Source organism: Phyllobates terribilis, unplaced genomic scaffold (genome assembly GCF_046119375.1).
Source record: "Phyllobates terribilis strain yellow unplaced genomic scaffold, ASM4611937v1 Scaffold_9__5_contigs__length_417890890, whole genome shotgun sequence".
Classification (NCBI taxonomy): Eukaryota; Metazoa; Chordata; class Amphibia; order Anura; family Dendrobatidae; genus Phyllobates; species Phyllobates terribilis.
In genome coordinates, this window is record NW_027362769.1 from 277,932,458 (window position 1) to 277,952,358 (window position 19,901).

The following is a 19,901-nucleotide window of genomic DNA, read 5'->3' on the forward strand; positions in this document are numbered from 1 at the left end:
GACTTTCTAACCATGTTAGGAAAATAGACATTAGCAATTAGAATAATCCTGTAAAAGAAAATTTGAGAAAACAAAATCTACCATCGTCGTCTGATTTTGACTCCAAAATCCTGACAGATAAAGACTTGTGAATTTCAATAACTCCCTTTGTTTTTTTGTTTGGATTACTGGAATGAGACAAGATACTGTAGTACCTATTTGAACAGTTTGGAATAGAAAAGGCCTTATAGTGCATTTCTTGATGCATGACTATGTCTACTTTTTTATGTAGGATGTGCAGTATCTGGTTCCGATTCATAGGGCTATTCAGCGCCCTGACATTAAAGGATGAAAAAGTCAACCTAGCCATAACCATTGAGCGTAGCTTCTGCAAAGAACCCATACTACTCAAATAATAAAAAAATTGTATAGTGTACCTGCATGTTAGCGAGTAATAAAAGAAATAAATGGAGAAAGAGAAAAGAAGAAAAAGAGTAATAGGAGGTCAGAAGGTGTCAGATGTGCTCTTAGATGTTTAAACAGAGGTCACCCAGCCAACATTCATAAAACCTTAATGGAAAGCCAGCGAGATATTCAGAAAGAGTCACCGCTGTCCCACAGTCATCCTGAGGAAGATCTCACGTCCTGTCGGGCTCGACGTGGTAACCTCGGCAGCTGGATTGTCTCCAATTCTGTCCATGGAATCAATGGTGATTGGGTAAGGAGAGTTGGCCAGTCTGGCGACTGGATCTGTGGTAGTTCAAAGGCGAACAAGAAACCGGGAAGGTCCCTAATAACCTTAAATATGACAGAACGGACATTTTTTTTTTGCTGTCAGCTGGAAAGGTAACCCCTAGTGATATGGAATCCATTAATCACACAGCAGTAGAGTGAGCTGTTTTAGGATTTGCGAAATTGGAGTGCACGTCTCACTAGATCCGGGAGGATCAAGATGTCACTTCCCTTTTATTTGGATATTTCTTTTGGCCCTAGCTGCTTGCAGTATAGCTTCCTTCTCCTTATAAAAGTGGATTCGACAGATAATATCCCATGGTCTTGAGGACTTTTGGGGTTTAGGGCTGAGTGCTCTATGGATCCTTTCCATTTCAATAATATAGTCCTCTTTCCTTCAAGAAGTCCACAGAATAAAGTATTAACTGTTTCTTTCAACTGCTGAGTGGGAATTTCTTCAGTAAGGCCACGAATGCACTGATTGTTTCGTCTATGACAATTTTCTATGTCATCTAAATATGTTAGAAGATCTGAGATCTGTGTGGTATACTCAAACAAAATAAAATGTTCTTCTATTTTCTGATATAAAGATGATGTATCCACCTCTAGATCATCCACTCTGTTACCTGCTTGGGTGATGTCTTGTTTAACAGAAGCAATACCGCGGGCCTGGTTTTCTTCCAACCTGCCAAACATGGCCTCCAGGTCCTGTCTAGTGGGTATGGAGCATAGGTGCTCTCTCCAGTCCCACTCATCACCGATGGCATGGGGGAGTGAATCCCCTGATGTCTGAGCCGCTTGTCTCGACGGATGCTGGGTGCCCGAGATGGCTTCTATCTCCGCACCTGGGTCCGACAGCTGAGACTTGTTGCTGCCTTCTGGCATGGGCGCCATATTTGGCTTCACCTGCAGTGAGAAAGGCGGTCTGTGTCGCAAGTAGTGGGAAATACCTGCCCCCGAGGATGACAGACCCGTGCCTCGGGTGATGGAGAACGTTTTCCTGCCTGTGGACACCTTTAGAAAGCTAGGGAAATGCAGCGGGTACCCGATAACACTGAGGTTTCAGCAGGAGAGCTGCATAAATACATCCTTATCCTGCCATCAGCAAGCCACGTCGCCGGGCATGTGACTTTAAAGGAACGTCATTGTTGTCCAAATATTGGGCTTTGAGCTGTTGGTCTTAGGCCTTACTATCTATGTAGAGAATTCTCTCTCAGTAGTGATGTATGTACCACCATCTGCGAACCATGAGGTAGTGTTATGTTCTGCTACCAAAGCTAAGGAAAGAGAGGAGATCTGTCCCTACTATAGGACTCAGCTGAATCCCTACGATGTAACAGGGAACCTGATCCTGCGATCAGACCTGCTAAAGTCCTAATCTAGTCTGTACGGAGACCTATAGATGTGGGGAGGGAATCCCTACAAGTACTAAGGACTGGGAGGAATATGGGACACCTCCTAACAGAAATAGTAGCAGACAGACGAACAAACAAAATAGATAGAACATAGAGGTCCGTAGACCAAGCAAACTAACAGAGCTAGATACAGAGCACAGGCTAGCTAGAAAGTAGATATACAATGAAGTCCAGCAAAGCCAGAAGGGCGGAGCAGGATTAAATAGGCCAACAAGGTCATGTGACCAGCAAAGGAAAAAAAACCTAACAGCAAGGTTCTAACAGGTAGCTGGCGAAGTGCTTGCAGGGGTTATGGCTCAATTCAAGATGAAAGACCCTAATTCTCTACCTGTATTTTCTGGGGATTTAATCGAGCTATGATCTCAACTGCTTTACCAAAGTTCTATCAATTTGTCAAATGTACTACACGGGACAAGAGTATATTGGCCTCCTCAATGCGAATGTTAATAATACTTATTCATCGTCTGCCCTGCCCCCCTTGGGGAAATCAGACTACAATCTTATACTATTGTCACCAGCTTATCAACTAGTCATTAGTAAACAACCTGCTACAATATAAAAAAAATTTAAAATGGTCTCTGTCAGCAGGAGGTGCTTACGAGACTGCTTTGATCTTAGGGATTGGGACTATTGCAACGCTCTACTAATCGGTCTCCCTCTTACTAAACTCTCCCCTCTCCAATCCGTCCTTAACGCTGCAGCCAGGATCATATTCCTCGCCAACCGCTACACCGATGCCTCTTCCCTGTGCCAGTCATTGAATTGGTTGCCCATCCAATATAGATTTCATTTTAAACTTGTCACGCTTACCCACAAAGCGGTCCATGCTTCAGTACCACCCTACATCTCCTCCCTTGTCTCCATCTACCACCCTACACGTGCCCTCTGTTCTGCAAATGACTTAAAACTAAAATCCTCCATAATCCGAACTTCCCACTCCCGTCTCCAAGATTTCTCGCGTGCTGCGCCAGTTCTTTGGAATGCACTACCCAGGACAGTTCGATTAATTCCCAATACCCACAGTTTCAAGCGAACCCTAAAAACACATTTCTTTAGACTGGCGTATCGCCTAAACATACTCTGTCCGTTCCAGTTTTCCCCCATATTAAAATCTTCTTCAACTTCAGGTTCATACCAACCATGCACATAATAGCCTCTGTCAGGACTGTACACATACTGGCTGGCGACCAGTCCATGTATTATTATTTATCCTATTTAGTATATTAAGGCTGCATTATACAATATATGTACTTTTTACCTTTTGTGTCTCCCCCATTTCCTCAGACTGTAAGCTTGCGAGCAGGGCCCTCACTCCTTTCGATATGAGATATGCTTATTCTGTATTGTCTGTATATGTCCCCCCTAAAATTTGTAAAGTGCTGTGGAATATGTTGGCGCTATAAAAATAAAAGCTATTATTATTATTGTGTGAAACTGGGGGAGAGGATGTTAATGAAGCTGATGTTAATGAAGTGTTTGGTAGAATTACTGAGTACATTAACTTTTGTACTGATATGTGCTTGTAAAGGAGATTAGGCATTTTGCAAATAACAAGCCCTGGATAACAAAAGAATTAAAACAATTTCTTAACAGGACAAAGCTGACATATAAATTGAGGGACAAAGAGAAAATTAAAAAAATACGAGACTTGAAGAATAGAATAAAAGATGCCCGGGAGGCTTTCAGAATAAAAGTAGAAAACAAACTGTTAAACTCAAGAGGTGTGGTAAGGAATGAAATTAACTGGGTTTAAGGCACATATGTCAAACTCGGGCCTGTGGGCCAAATTGGGTCCGTGGGCCTAATCGGGCCCACAGGGTGATTACATTTGGCCCTCGAGGAAATACCCGATGAGTGATTACATTTGACCCGCGAGGATGCTCTGTTCATGTGATCTGACTCCTGGCTCGCTATATTGATTCGGGTCTCATGGCCGCATCAATTGTGATGCGCATGGTGATGTGCCCACCCGTGTCCTGTCATCACCGCTGTGTGCCAATAAATTGGGCTGGACCAGTGTGCATCAGAGTAGATCAGTAGATTCAATGTTAAAGCAAAACGTCATGAGGTTTTCCCACAACAAATTACACTTTAATCAATAGGTCCTGGAATAAAAATAAATGTCACAATTTGATGCATTAAAAAATATTCCTGTGCTGAGATAATCTTATAAATGTGTACTGTGTAATGGCTGTGTCTAACTGTGCAGGGAACAATGCAAAAAAGAGTGTACAGACATTAAAGCATGGGATTGCTGCTGCTGGTTTCTGTAAAAAAAAAATAATAATTCCCTGGCTGGTTAAAAACTTGTTTAACATCACAAAAATAATCAGCTATGATCCCCTGCTGTCCTGTCTGTATACTCTGTTTTGCTTCCTCCCCTGTTCAGGAGATGTGGTATATCAATCCATTTTCCTGCACGGTGCGACACTACCATTACACATTACAGAGCAAGGACATTTATAACTTTATCTCAGATAAAGAAAAATTATTTTTAACACATCCAATTGTGGAATTTATTTTAGTCTAAAATCTATCACTTAAATGTACTTTGTTTGTGGGACAAGACCTTTAAGTTTGTTTCCATATGAAAAGGTTCAGCATTATATTTGATAAGGGAACATTTCCTCAATTGTAGTTATTTTTTTAATAAATATCAAGGTTGGTCCGTGACATTGTCGAAGTTTTTATTTTTGGCCAATGCATATTTGAGTTTGACATCCCTGGTTTAAGATGAGGTCGGAGCATGGGGGAGGAGAACTGGACAGGGCTTATGAAATTAATTTGTTTTTCAACAAATTCAGCAATACATGTGCAGTGCCAACAGGGAGACCTGACACCCGACACTCAGTGCCAGGAGAGGTGTCCGCACCGCTCACGACACTTTAACCCGCTAAATGCTGCGATCTCAGCATTTAGCAAGCAGAGGGACAAAAGCCCCTCTGCTCTTAGATCGGAGACCCCGCGACGTCATTGCGGGGTCCCGATCGTTGCCATGGTGACCCAATATTGTCATGATGTCACCAGGCACTAGCAAGATAGTTTGATCATGTGCAGTGCATGATCAAACTATGTTGTGTCTGCAGGGCTGACAGGTTATAAGGTATAATAGTGATCCTGTACTACTATACCTTATAACTGCGATCAGACTGCAGAAAGTGAAAGTCCCATAGCGGGACTAATTAAAAAAAGTGGAAAAAAAAAAGTTGTAAAAATATTTTAAAAAATATATATATATGTATTGGGACATAGTTACTGGTAGGATCTATGAGGGGATATATGTGTCACACAGGTTGCTAGCCTGTGTGAACTGAAACCAATAAACTTTCTGCCAGCATGTTATATGCTGGAGGGTTAATTCATTTAAAGGGTGTGGTTTTATGGGAATGACTAGAGATAGGAGGGAAGTCATTCCCCCTACTTCCCCTCAGGGTGTGGCTGAGCAAGGTTTAATTGCTTAGTCAGCTTTGTTTCTGGGGAGTGTGTGTGGTCTGGAGAGTGAAGTCTCCAGGCTATGTTTGGGTGTTTCACTGGAGGACTGGTGTTGCTGAAGACTTCACTGTGCTATCTGCAGCGGGCAGAGCCTCGCTTACTATTAGACTCTATCATACCTTATCTTTTGTTTTCCCGTTAACTCCAAGAGGGACTGTTTATTTTTATGGGACTCTGCTGGAGTTTATGCCACAGAATAAACCAGCAGGAAGTTTACCCATACTGTGTGTCCGGTGTCTGCCTCCGGAGAGCTGAGCAAGTGGTCATGCCACAATATATATGTGTGTGTATATATAGGTGCATCTCACTAAATTAGAATATCATCAAAAAGTTAATTTATTTCAGTTCTTCAATACAAAAAGTGAAATTCGTATATTATATAGAGTCATTACAAACAGAGTGATCTATTTCAAGTGTTTATTTCTGTTAATGTTGATGATTATGGCTTACAGCCAATGAAAACACAAAAGTCATTATCTCAGTAAATTGGAATAATTAACAAAAAACACCTGCAAAGGCTTCCTAAGCATTTAAAAAGGTCCCTTAGTCTGTTTCAGTAGGCTCCACAATCATGGGGAAGACTGCTGACTTCACTGATGTCCTGAAGGCAGTCATTGACACACTTCACAAGGTCCCAGAGTTCCAATTTTCATTTGGAAATCAAGGTCCCAGAGTCTGGAGGAAGAGTAGAGAGGCACACAATCCAAGCTGCTTGAGGTCTAGTGTGAAGTTTCCACAATCAGTGACGGTTTGGGGAGCCATGTCATCTGCTGGTGTAGGTCCACTGTGTTTTATCAAGACCAAAGTCAACGCAGCCGTCTACCAGGAAATTTTAGAGCACTTCATGCTTCCTTCTGCCAAAAAGCGTTTTGGAGATGGAAATTTCATTCTCCAGCAGGACTTGGCACCTTTCCACATTGCCAAAAGTACCAATACCTGGTTTAAAAACAACAGTATCACTGTGCTTGATTGGCCAGCAAACTCGCCTGACCTTATCCCCATCGAGAATCTATGGGGTATTGTCAAGAGGAAAATGAGAGACACCAGATTCAACAATGCAGACGAGATGAAGACTGCTATCGAAGCAATCTAGGCTTCTATAAAACCTCAGCAGTTAGACAGGCTGTTCGCCTCCATGCCTCGCCACATTGATGCAGTAATTGAAGCAAAAGGAGCCCTGACCAAGTACTGAGTGCATTTACTGAACATACGTTTCAGTAGGCCAACGTTTCGGATTTTAAAAACATTTTTCAAGCTGTTGTTATAAAGTATTCTAATTTACTGAGATAATGACTTTTGTGTTTTCATTGACTGTAAGCAATAATCATCAACATTAACAGAAATAAACACTTGAAATAGATCACTCTGTTTATAATGACTCTATATAATATATGAGTGTCACTTTTCGTATTGGAGAAATGAAATAAATTAACTTTTTGATGATATTCTAATTTTGTGAGAAGCTCCTGTATGTGTGTGTGTATATACAGTACAGACCAAAAGTTTGGACACACCTTCTCATTTAAAGATTTTTCTGATTTTTTTTCTTGCCATAATACAAATCCTAACAGTCTATTCAGTAGCACTATCAGCTGTGTATCCACCAGACTTCTGCACAACACAACTGATGGTCCCAACCCCATTTATAAGGCAAGAGATCCCACTTATTAAACCTGACAGGGCACACCTGTGAAGTGAAAACCATTTCCGGTGACTACCTCTTGAAGCTCATCAAGAGAATGCCAAGAGTGTGCAAAGCAGTCATCAAAGCAAAAGGTGGCTACTTTGAAGAACCTAGAATATAAGACATATTTTCAGTTGTTTCACACTCTTTTGTTAAGTATATAATTTCACATGTGTTAATTCATAGTTTTGATGCCTTCAGAGTGAATGTACAATTTTCATAGTCATGAAAATACAGAAAAAGCTTTAAATGAGGTGTGTCCAAACTTTTGGCCTGTACTGTATATGAATAATTATTTACCCATTAATAAATATTATTATGAAAAGAAAACAATAAACGTACACATATTTGCTATCGCCGCATCCACAACGACCTGACCTATAAAACTGTCCCACTAGTTAACTCCTTTTGTGAACATCAAAAAAAAGAAAAAGAAGCACAAAACTGTGCTTCATCATACCGCCGAACAAAAAGTGGAATAAAACACGATAAAAAAGACGAATGTAAATAAAAATGATACCGCTGAAAACGTCATCTTGTCCCGAAAAAATCAAGCCACCATACGGCTCTATCAGATGAAAAATAAAAAAGTTACAGCTCTCAGAATAAAGTGTTGCAAAAAAATTCTTAATTCTATAAAATAGTTTTTATTGTGTAATAAAAAAAGATATAAATGTGATATCACTGTAAACTTATTGACCAGAAGAATAAAACTGCCTTATCAATTTTACCACAGGCGGAACGGCATAAAAAAAAAAACAGTTCCTGAATTGTTGCTTTTTGTTTTTTCTGCCTTCCAAAAATTGGAATAGAAAGCGATCAAAAAATATAACGTGCCCGAAAATGGTACCAATAAAAACGTCAACTTGTCCTGCAAAAAACAAGCTTTACATGGCTCTAAAAAAAGACAAGAATAGTTAGCTTCACTCACCATAGGAAGGCAAAACGCACGGATTCAGTGGTTCACCAAAGAACAAAAAATCCAGCTTGAAAAACTTCTAAAATTGATTTTTAATGAAAATTATTTAAAAAGGACGTATTTCCAGAGACTAGAATTGTAATACACAAGATGTGATTTGAATTGCCATTTCTATTTCTACATTAATCATTCAATGATGTGTGAGTTCTTTATTCAATGGTTGTTGGTGACCACGTGCCTACCCAGAATATGATGTTAAAGTTAGAGGGCTTGTGACACTCACTAGCAATGATTAAGGAAGGTTTTCCGAAACACGTCTGTTTCTAAATCATTCCCTTGTGTATTGCAATTCTAGTCTCTGGACATGCGTCCTTTTTTAAAATAATTTTCATTAAGAATCAATTTTAGAAGTTTTTCAAGCTGGATTTTTTTATTCTTTGGATTTTTTCTTACATGACTCTGTCTGCTGAAATATGAAAAAATTATAGCTCTCAAAATATGGCGATGCAAAAACTAGTCTTTGCAAAAAAAAAAACCAACAAGTTTTTTAGTGTGTGACAGCTGCCAAACATAAAAACCTGATCTAAATCTGGTACCGCATTAGCAACGGCGAAAAAATAAATAAAACCAATTCTTCACCTGCTGCTGATTTGTTCTTTCTGCCTACCAAAGATTGCTGTATGGCTCGGCTCACATTTATCCCTCACTCTGAGCTGAGCGCTTACACCAAGGTTTCCTTGTAACTCTCTGAAATACCTGATTCAGATGGAGCCCCTAGCGGAAGATTCCCTGTAATGAGGCAGATGGAGGCACTGTGGACGCCGTCTGGCTTGTGATCCCACACTGTCCATCTTTTTATTAGGCGTGCATAAAACATATAAGTGCCGTCGGCCACACTTTTGTGAACCTCTGAAAAAAATGACACCACTAAACAGAGGCCAGACAGAGTCCAGAGTAAGGCCGATTTCACACTTTCTGATATTTCTGGTACCAAAAAAAACAGTACTGGAGATATGTGTCCGTGTGCATCTGTGTAGCATACGTGTGGCAACCGTGTGCCGCATGAGGAGCACACGTTCCGGTGCCTGGAAATCAGTGGTACAGTTAGTGCTGTTCCCAAGCGCCAGGTGCTGAATTCTGCCCTCATCATTGTCCCCTACAGGTGCTGCGATCAGCGCGAGCAAGGGACAATGTTGAGAGTAGTATTCTGCTCCCACTGTGTCCTGGTGTCAAAATAAGAATAAAGTAAAAAAAATCCTTATACTCAACTGTCCGAAGATGTCCCCAGCTGTAACCCATCTCACTGCTCACGTCAAGGAGCCAGAGAAAATGACTCGCTACAGCGATCGGGTCCCAGAGCTGCGCTCAGCGAGTGATGTCTTGTCACTCGCTGAGCTCAGCACAACTCCGGGGCTTGCTTGCAGATCGCAGTGCAAGCAGGGGACAATGATGAGGTCAGCGTTCAGCACCCGGCACTTGGGAACAACGCTAACTATACACTGATTACCAGGCACTGGTACGGGTCACACTGTTGACACACGGATGTCATCTGTGTGTCATCAGTGTGGAACGTTTTGCAGGCTGTGGGGCGCAAAAAAAATTGTCATGTCAATGTGTTTTGCCCACGGACACACAGTCCGTGGAAGCACACTGACATGTGCACAGACCCATTCATTTGAATGGGTCTGCGTGTGTATGTGTCTCCTGTACAAGTGGAAACTGTCACCACACGTACCGGACACACTGTGAAAGAGGCCTATCTCTGCTGCCTCCTTATAGTGAATGGATCCCTCGGGGGTTCATCTGAATTACACCGGAGCTGTGTATATGGAGTCTGCATACTATCCTAGAAAAATCTGCGCTCCAGAAGGCAGATAGCGCTCCGTACCTCCCGAGTCTCACCGTGTGACTAAGCAGTACTGTACAGACACATATGGGGTATTTCTACATTAAGCAAAAATTGTGTGACAAATATTGATGCCATTTTACCCATTTCCCAGTGTGAAAATGTAAAATCTGGGACTAAAACAAAACTTTGGTAGTAAAAATGTAATTATTCTTTCTTTACCACCCAATAGTGTAAAATTCTGCGAGACACATGTGGTGTCAACATGCTCACTACACCCCTAGATGAATTCATTGAGTGGTTTAGTTTGTAAAATGGGGTCTCTTATGGGGGGGTTCTGCTGTTCTGGCACCTTAGGGGTTCTGTCAATGTGACAAGGCACCGTCAAACTAGCCCAGCAAAATGTGAACTCCAATATGGCGCTCCTTCTTTTCTGAGCTTTTCACTGTGCCTCAAAATCCGTTTTCAATCCACATATGGGGTATCTGCGTGCTCAGGAGAAATTGCACAACACATTTTTGGGTCCAATTTCTCCTGTTACCCTTGTGAAAATAAAAAATTGGAGTCAGAAGATATTTTTTGTGGAAAAAATATTTTTTTATTTTCACGGCTTTACGTTATAAACTTTTGTGAAACACTTGGGGGTTCAAAGTGCTCACCACACATCTAGTTAAGTCTAGTTTCCAAAATGGGGTCAGTTGTAGGGAGCTTCCACTGTTTAGGCACATCAGGGGCTCCCCAAACGCAACATGGTGTCCCCTAATTATTCAAGCAAATTTTACATTCAAAAAGTCAAATGGCACTCCTTCCCTTCCGAGCCCTGCCGTGCGTCCAAACAGTGGTTTTCGCCCACATATGGGGTTTCAGCTTACTCGAGAAATTGCAGAACAAATGGTGTGGTGCCATTTCTCCTGTTATCCTGATGAAAACACAAAATTCGGGGCTGAAAAACGTTTGTGGGAAAAAATGTGAAATTTTATTTTTATGGCACAATCTTATTAACTTTTTTGATGCACCTGGGGGTTCAAGTTGATCACCTCACATCTAGATAAGTTCCTTAAGGGGTCTAGTTTCCAAAATGGAGTTACTTGTGGGGGTTTCCACTGTTTAGGCACATCAGGGGCTTTCCAAACGCGACATGGCGTCCGCTAATAATTCAAGCAAATTTTACATTAAAAAAGTCAAATGGCGCTCCTTCCCTTCCGAGCTCTGCTGTGCGCCCAAACAGTGGTTTTCGCCCGCATTTGGGGAATTGGCATGCTCAGGAGAAATTGCACAACAAATTTTGAGGTCCATTTTTTCCTGTTACCCCTGCGAAAATAAAAATAATTTGGGTCTAAAGTAAATTTTTTCTGAAAAAAAGATAAATGTTCATTGTTTTCTTCCACATTCCAAAAATTCCTGTGAAGCACCTGAAGGGTTAATAAACTTCTTGAATGTGTTTTTGAGCACCTTGAGGGGTGCAGTTTTTAGAATGGTGTTACTTTTGGGTTTTTTCTGTCATAAAGGCCCCTCAAAGTCACTTAAAATGTGATGTGGTCCCTAAAAAAATGGTTTTGTAAATTTTGTTGAATAAATTGGAAATCACTGGTCAACTTTTAACCCTTCCTAACAAAATTAAATGTTGGTTCCAAAATTGTGCTAATGTAAAGTAGACATGTGGGAAATGTTATTTATTAACTATTTTGTATGATATATCTCTCTAATTTAAGGGAATGAAAATTCAAAGTTTAAAAATTGTGAAATTTTCTACATTTTTGCCAAATTTCCTTTTTTTCACGCCAGTCATGTCAAATAAATTTTACCACAATCATGGAGTATAATATGTCACAAAAAAGTCTGAGAATCAGTGAGATCCATTGAAGAGTTCCAGAGTTATTACCTCATAAAGTGACAGTGGTCAGAATTTTAAAAATTGGCCTGGCCATTAACGTGCAAACAGTCTTCGGTGGTAAAGAGGTTAAAGTGTATGCAAACCAGCTGTGAACTGTCTATAAGTACCTATTTAACTTGAGTCTACAATCACAAGGCGTACCAGTGTTATGGAAAACTTCCTGTCTGGTTCAGTTTCCCAAGACTACTTTCCTGCATCTCTTAAGGGCCATCGCCCTGTAGCCTTAATATCTCATGCTATGTATTCCTTAGAAAGATTAGTGCTTGCTTACTTGAGTCCGAGGGTGAGGGCTTTTGCTCACCCCCTACAGTTTGCTTACCAGCATAGATTGGGGGTGGACGATGCTGTTATGTCTGTTACCTACAGTACATTCTTTTTTGGATATAGATGGAAACACTGTACGCAAAATGTTCTTTGATTTCTCTAGGGTGCTCAGTACCATACAGCCACAAAAAGATGACTGATATGAAGGTATAGGAGGGGATGATAAATTGGATAACTGACTACCTGTCAGACAGGCCTCAGTTTGTACAGATGCGAGCCGTTGTGTCTGGCATACTAGTGAGCAGCATAGGTGCCCCTCAGGGAAGGGTGCTTTCGCCTTTTCTATTAATGATGGATATTACAGATTTTCAGTATAAATCTGATTTTTGCCACCTTCAAAAATTCTCAGTTGACTCAGTGGTAGTCTAATTCATTAGGGGAGGCCGGGGTGAAGAATAGTATAGGCGGGTGGTGTCGGATTTTGTGGATTGGTGCCAAGCTAAAACCCTGTCACACTAAGCGAGATCGCTAGCGAGATCGCTGCTGAGTCACCAGTTTTGTGATGCAACAGCGACCTTAGCAGCGATCTCGCTACGTTTGACACGTAGCAACGACCAGGCCCCTGCTGTGAGATCGCTGGTCGTGTCGAAATGGCCTGGACCATTTTTTGATCGTTGAGGTCCCGCTGGGTAGCATGCATCAGTGTGTTTGACACCTTACCAACGACCTCGTTGGTGACTCAGAACTGAGACACATAGGCGTGCATTTGCATTGCATCGTTATACAGGTCGCTACGGGTCGCCGTATCGTTGATTCGTCGTTGGGAAGATCTGACTGTTTGACATCTCACCAGCGACCACATAGCGACGCAGCAACAATCCCTGCCAGGTCGTATCGTTGTCGGGATCGCTGTAGCGTCGCTAATTGTGACGGTACCTTAACTCTCTACAGCTAAACATAAAGAAAACTAAGGAGCTGGTGGTGAACTGTAGGAGGAGATAAATGGATTGTTTACCTGTCATTGTTGCTGGTCAGGTAGTGGAGCAGGTTGAAACGCATTAAATCTGCATCGTGGGCACACAGCCTTACTCTCCAGTATTTCTGTTTTAACCAAGATCCAGACTCCTCATCTATTTGATCTCCACACCTTTTCCAAATGTGGACGAAAGCAGAGTCATTTCTTACGGATTCTTTGTGGAATTTTATCACAGTCGAATCTGGGGTGCCAAATGTAGAATCTGCTGATTTTTCTGGTGCCACTTACTAATTAACAAGAGCTACTGGATCTTTAAAAGGGCATTTATTTTGAATAGGGTATTTACAATGACATACAAAAGGGAAACGTAACTAAGGGACAAGGGTACATTGAAAGGGATAATATAAATTACTATGTAATCTGAAATGATCTGGTATTGTTTCAGTCATGTACCAAATATTAGAAAGAAAGTCATTTTTTTGGACTAGTATCATTCCCTCTCTGCCTTCTAACATCTGTGAGGATATAATCCAGATATTACAGTTCCAAAATGCGTTTTAACAATCAATTGAATTTTCTATAAACTGTAATCTAAAGAAGATGCATGAAGCAAAAACAAATGTGCAGTCTTGTAAGTTCATGAATTGGGTTTTTAGAATCTGCTGAGTTTTTCTGGATCTTTAAATAGTAATCCGGAGCGGAAATTTGCGCATCATGTGCACAGCACATCCGGATTACCATTGCTATACCTGCCAGACCTATTAACAAGCGTTTTCGCAGTGGGAAGACCGCCGCGAAAATGCATCAAAAACGCTTTGTGTGCACTAAACCTAAGGGACAAAGGTACAATGATCGGGAAAAGGTAATAGGAGAGGGTGGTGGAGGATGGAAAGTGGGAAGATGCATAACTAGGTTGATATGCTACCTTTTATGTCAGCCACCCAGTCAGACATAGCCCATACATTGTCCATCCATATAACACCTCTACATAGTAATACCATCCAATCATGTCACAATCTTGTGTTATCCAGGAAAATGTTGACTCTTTTCTGAAGGTGGCACTCTTAGGTCCAGAATGAATTAGAGGGTCAAGGGTCAAACTTGATTGCAGTGGTCTTCATCTTCCTGCAGATGGCGTCTTTGTATATAGCCAAAAGGTCCTTGTGTCAAAAAGGCCTGATGATCGTAGCAAATTCTATTTGGGCCGGAGACCAGATGTCCATCAAGTACAATTGATTGTTATTCAATCACCACAGGTGTTATGTACCTTCCCTTAGATCAGGATCAGGCAGAGTGACAATTCAACCTCCCTTGAAGCAGGCCCTCCTGCAGTGACCAGTTAATTAAAACATGAGATCTACTCTGAGAACCAAACACTAGGCTAGGATTCGTATATTCAGAGGCCAAGAAACACTTCCGAGGCAAGAACTTCCACTGTTCAAAGCACTGTTCTCAGACTTTCTAGAGCCAGTGGCCAGTGATGAATATTGGGGTTTGCATCAATCTGATATTTATGGGAGATATATTTTCAGTGTCGTAGTGAATGGACTAACCTATTGCATTCACTCACATCACTGTAAAGCCTGCCAAACACATCCAACCTAGTATCGGAAGATGGATGGTGCTATACATGCCATTCTTCATCTTTGTAGAAAGGTAAAATCGTGATAAGATACATGACCATGGTATCTGCCACTTGGGACCTCCACAGACGAAGATATCCTGAAAGTTGGGCATCTCATAATCTGCTAAAAACCTGGCACATCCCACAACCAGCCCCCACATGAGTTCACCAATGGGAGTTATGTGGGCATAACCTTGATTTAATAAAAATCAGAGTTTGGCTTTCTATCATTGTTAATTTTCTGGAAGACACAGTTCGCTGTGAGAGTGCTCCATTTTCCTAATCCCCTTCATAAAGATAAGAGCCATTCTTGCAACATCAAGTTTAGTTCTTTTCTTTCATTACCCCTTTTTATTTGATGTATAAAAACGATTGGTGGTGGTAACTAGTAGTTCTTTTTGTTAGCAGTGACCGTATCTGAGTATATTTATATTGATTCCATGCCACAGCCTCGTCAATCACTCATCAGTCAATTGCGTAATTGTCCTGATGATTGGAGGCAGCAGAGTTGTCTCCTTGACAAGTTGGTGGCAGCGGTGGGATCTGCGCAATTCCTCCTGCTGTTATCCTTGACAAACTGGTGGCAGTGGTGGGATCGGCGTGATCTCTCCAGTGTTCTCCCTGACAAAGTCTGCATTTTTTTTGTTTGTATTTTTTTTACACTGAACTGGTGTTTGGGAACAATAGTTTTCTGAAACCGGAAAATATTTAAAAAATTAAATTAGAAATTTATAACTTTGAGTTTAAAAAAATTATTTTAGAAGAACGGTTAAGTTTTGAACTTGTTAATGCTCATTACTAATCCTTCTTGTATATTATGTGCTCTTTTTCTTTTATTCCTGTGTAAAGGTGCAGTGTCTCAAGAAACCGAAACAGAAAGTGAAGAAAAAAATGAAACCATGTCTTACCATGATTTAAAGTTTACCAGCTCCAAAAAAGTAAGGAATTCCAAGGTAGCTGCAGATAAAATGGAAGTGGATATGATTCTGAATCCTACAGGAAAAGAAAAGATCATTGACAAAGTGCGAAAATTAAACAAATCTAAGTCAACAAAAGACCACAACCAAGAATTTGACATAGAAGTTAGTGACGATGATCTTTGGAGTCGACGCAGAAGTGAACGAATCTTTCTCCATGGAGCTATTAGTTCTCCATCTGTATTGACTGATGTCCCTACAACAACGGCCCCTGTGTCTAAAACTATTCGCTGCAGCAATATGACTAGTCTTAAGAAGGGAAGGGAACAAAGAGACAACTGTAAGGTAGGTTTGATCAGTAAAACTGGCCATATATGATTTTTAAGTGACGCTCAATAATGTCATGTATATGGTGATTGCAAGCTGTCCCTGGCAACACTCTTATCTTATTGCTCTCCCCAAAATAAAACACCAATAATGCATCACAGGTGTGTCAGGTGTGATAGACAGTTGCTCTGGATCTGGCTGTAGAAGGTCACTGCACTTGGCATTGCAGACTCCTTCTTAATCCTTCTTCCTTTAAGACCCAGCGACGACCTCCCTCCTGCTGCTGTTTGACACACCCTTGCATTCGAGTTAAAAAGTCTGTTTGCTCCAGGCAATTGCCGGTGATACTTATATGTACCTGTGTGCATGCTTGGGCACTAGCTGTTGACTGATTTCTTCTCTGGTGCCTTTGGAGGACAGTTGGCGTTTCTCCTGTGGTGTCTGCTCAAGCTAAGTTTATCTTCTTTGTTTGTCTACCTTGCTGTCTTTAGTTTGTAGTGGAGCCTGACAAGTGCTCACCCCTCCCCCTCCCTATCTAGAGCCAAGCTCTACGAACATACAGGGTTTAGGGCCCTGCTCGGGAATAGGTGTGGAACCTATATAGGGACAGTAGGGTAGGTAGGGTGTTATTAGATCTGCCTAAGAGTCTCCACTCTCCCTTTCCCTAGTGTTTGGGCTTCCTCCCCCTCTTCCCTTTGTGTTGCACTTTGTCTTTCCCACACCTTGTGTGACATAATGTGACTTTTTGGTGATTGTTTACAGGCTTTTCCAGCACTTGACATTTAACACCTATCTAGAATAGTTAAGTGTATGATTGCAGGGGCCTACTGCCCCACTGTGGTAGTTCAGTGAGAAGTAATGAGATGACTTAAAGTTAATCTTTCAGTAGGATCATCCTTGTTGGTCATACGAAGCTGAGCTGAATAAAATGACACTTTGGTATCTGCCATCCAATGTCTTATTCCAGAGAAATCCATGTTTTTCTTATATGTAAATGAGCTCTTCCAGGCTATGGGGAGGATGCGGCCTGGAATATAACTCTGCTTCCAGAGATTATTTTACATGACGGGGACGTTACTAGTATGAGACATGTAACTAACACAGAACAGGAGAAATTAAATTTATCTTCTTGCAAACACATTTTTTGCTTTTCTCTGAGCTCTGCTGTATTGAAACAATATTGCAAGCCTGTTTGCCTGTGAGATGGAAGCAGAAGCTGAGGGGAACCTGCAGATGTGTCCGGTATAATCACACACAGCTCTGCAGTGAGATCAGGAGAGCAGAGAGCAGCCATTACACATCACACTGCTAACTCCCCCTTCATGTAAAAAGATCTCTTGAGGAAGAGTTATCGTCCAGGCACCATCCGTCCCATATCCTGGAAGAGGTCATTTACATAAAGAGATAAAAGATAATTTACCAACAAGGCATCTGAAATGAGACATGCAGGTATCACTCTTTTCAGCAGTATACAACCTGTATGCCCATATTAATAGTTTAGATAGGTCAAATGTGGTGACAAATTCCCTTTAAGACCCCCTTTCTAGTGATTTTAGAGTGTACCCTGCAGTTAATTATCACCTACACTGTGGATAAGGTTCATATATTTTATTATCTTGTCATTCTACACTTCTGCAACTGGTTACAGTGGCATGTAAAAGTTTGGGCACCCCTGGTCAAAATTACTGTTATTGTGAACAGTTAAGTAAGTTGAAGATGAAATGATCTCTAAAAAAGTTAAAGATTATTATTATTTATTATTATAGCATCATTTATTCCATGGCGCTTTACATGTGAAAGGGGTATACATAGCAAAAACAATTACAATAATTTTGAACAATACAAGTCAGCAACTGGTACAGGAGGAGAGAGGACCCCGCCCGCGAGGGCTCACAATCTATAAAGATGACACATTTCCCTTGTATTTTAGCCAACAAATATATACTGTCATGTTTTTACATTTTAAAAATTACAAAAAGGAACATGGGCCTATGCAAACAAGTTTGGGCATCCTGCATGGTTCGTACCTAGCAGCATCCACTTTTGCAAGTATCACAGCTTGTTAAACGCTTTTTGTAGTCAACCAAGAGTCTTAATTCTTCCTTGGAAAATTCTTTCAGTTATGTGAGATTCCTGGGTCGACTAGAATGCACTGCTATTTTGACATCTAGCCACAGATTTTCAATGATGAGACGAGGTGACGGTGAGGGCCATTGTAAAACCTTCAGCTTGTTCCTTTTGAAGTAGTCTATTGTGGATTTCAATGTGTGTTTAGGATCATTATCGATTTGTAGAAGCCATCCTCTTTTCAACTTCAGCTTTTTTACAGATGGTGTTATGTGTGCATCAAGAATTTGTTTAAATTTCATTACATCCATTCTTCCCTCTACCCGTGAAATGTTCCCATTGCCATTGGCTGCAACACAACCCCAAAGCATGATTGATCCACCCCCATGCTCAATAATTAGCAAGATGTTCTTTTCCTGAAATTCTGTGCCCCTTTGGTAATTGTGGCCAAAGCGTTCTATTTTAACCTCATTGGTACACAGGACTTGTTTCCAAAATGCATCAGGCTTGTTTAGATGTTCTTTTGCATACTTCTGACCCTGAATTTTATGGTGAGGATGCAGGAAAGATTTTTTTCTGCTGACTTCATGGAGTCCATATTTGTGCAGGTGTCTGTGAACAGTAGAACAATGTGCCACAACTCCAGAGAATGCTAAATCTTTCTGAATGTCTTTTGCAGTCAAGCGGTGGTTCTGATTTGCCTCTCTAGCAGTCCTACAAGCAGCTCACTGCAATTTTGCTTGGTCTTCCATACTTTATCTTGACCTCCACCTTTTTTGTTAACTGCCGTTTTTTAATTACATTTCGAACTGAGGAAAGGGTAACTTGAAAGCGCTTTGCAATCTTCTTATAGCCTTCTCCTGCTTTGTAGGTCTCCACCATTTTCATTTTCAGAGTGCAAGGTAGCTGCTTAGAAGAATCCTATGGCTGCTGCTTTTGGCACAAGGTTAGAGGAGACTGGGTTTTTATAAAGTTGGGAAATTTTCTTCACCTGGCCTTTCCTAGCGATGATGGTGAACAAGCCATAACCCAAACGGGCTAATTAAGGTCTGAAACCTTGGTCAAAGTTTTCTGAGCACACAAATCTTCAAGGGTGCCCAATCTTTTGCATCGGCCCATTTTCCTTTTTGTAATTTTTAAAATGTAAAAATGCCCAAACTTTTAAATGCCACTGTATATGTCACCATGAGCTTTGATGAATTCAGCATGTAGTATTTGATGTAATGCTCTGTGTTATTCATGCCATGACTTTCACATTTTTCTAACGAGAATGAAGTATAGATAGATCAAGATTTGGGGATTTTGTGAGGGTAAATGCTCCCTTTCTCTCATTATATATGGAGGACTGTGTCTCTATCACTTAACGAAAACCTTGTTATCTTTATCTTTCTGTAGTGTCATGAGAGTTATTTGTTATAAATGTCATAATGATTGAAGAATATGTTCCTCATTGGATAGGTTAGAAAACCAAAACGGATACATTTAAAAGGCCCTTAACAAGTAAACCGAAGCTATAAAAAAAAAAACCTCTAAAAATATTCTTTATTTCAATAATCGTTAAAATCTGAATAATTAGACAACATGAATAAACATACTTAAATACCGACTGAGATTGAAGGGGTAATCAATATGCTCTGAAACCCTAAATAGAACCCTATTCTTACCCCTACCTGTCCGAAGAGGTTGGTACCCTTATATATAAGCGATATGACACCCCCGCACCTAAAACATGCTCAATTTGAGAGTCAAAGTTTAGGGACTAATC

The 19,901-nt window shown here is 40.8% G+C and overlaps 1 protein-coding gene across 4 annotated transcripts in view; it reads left to right on the top strand.

Moving 5' to 3' along the window:
* The window catches only part of TNRC18 (trinucleotide repeat containing 18), a 739,821-nt gene that overhangs the window by 479,107 nt on the left and 240,813 nt on the right, over positions 1–19,901 (top strand). For all 4 annotated transcript variants that reach the window (XM_073647819.1, XM_073647820.1, XM_073647817.1 and 1 more), the window contains exon 18: positions 15,675–16,087. In XM_073647819.1, the coding sequence (XP_073503920.1) occupies positions 15,675–16,087 (413 nt within the window). The remainder of the gene's footprint in view (positions 1–15,674; positions 16,088–19,901) is intronic.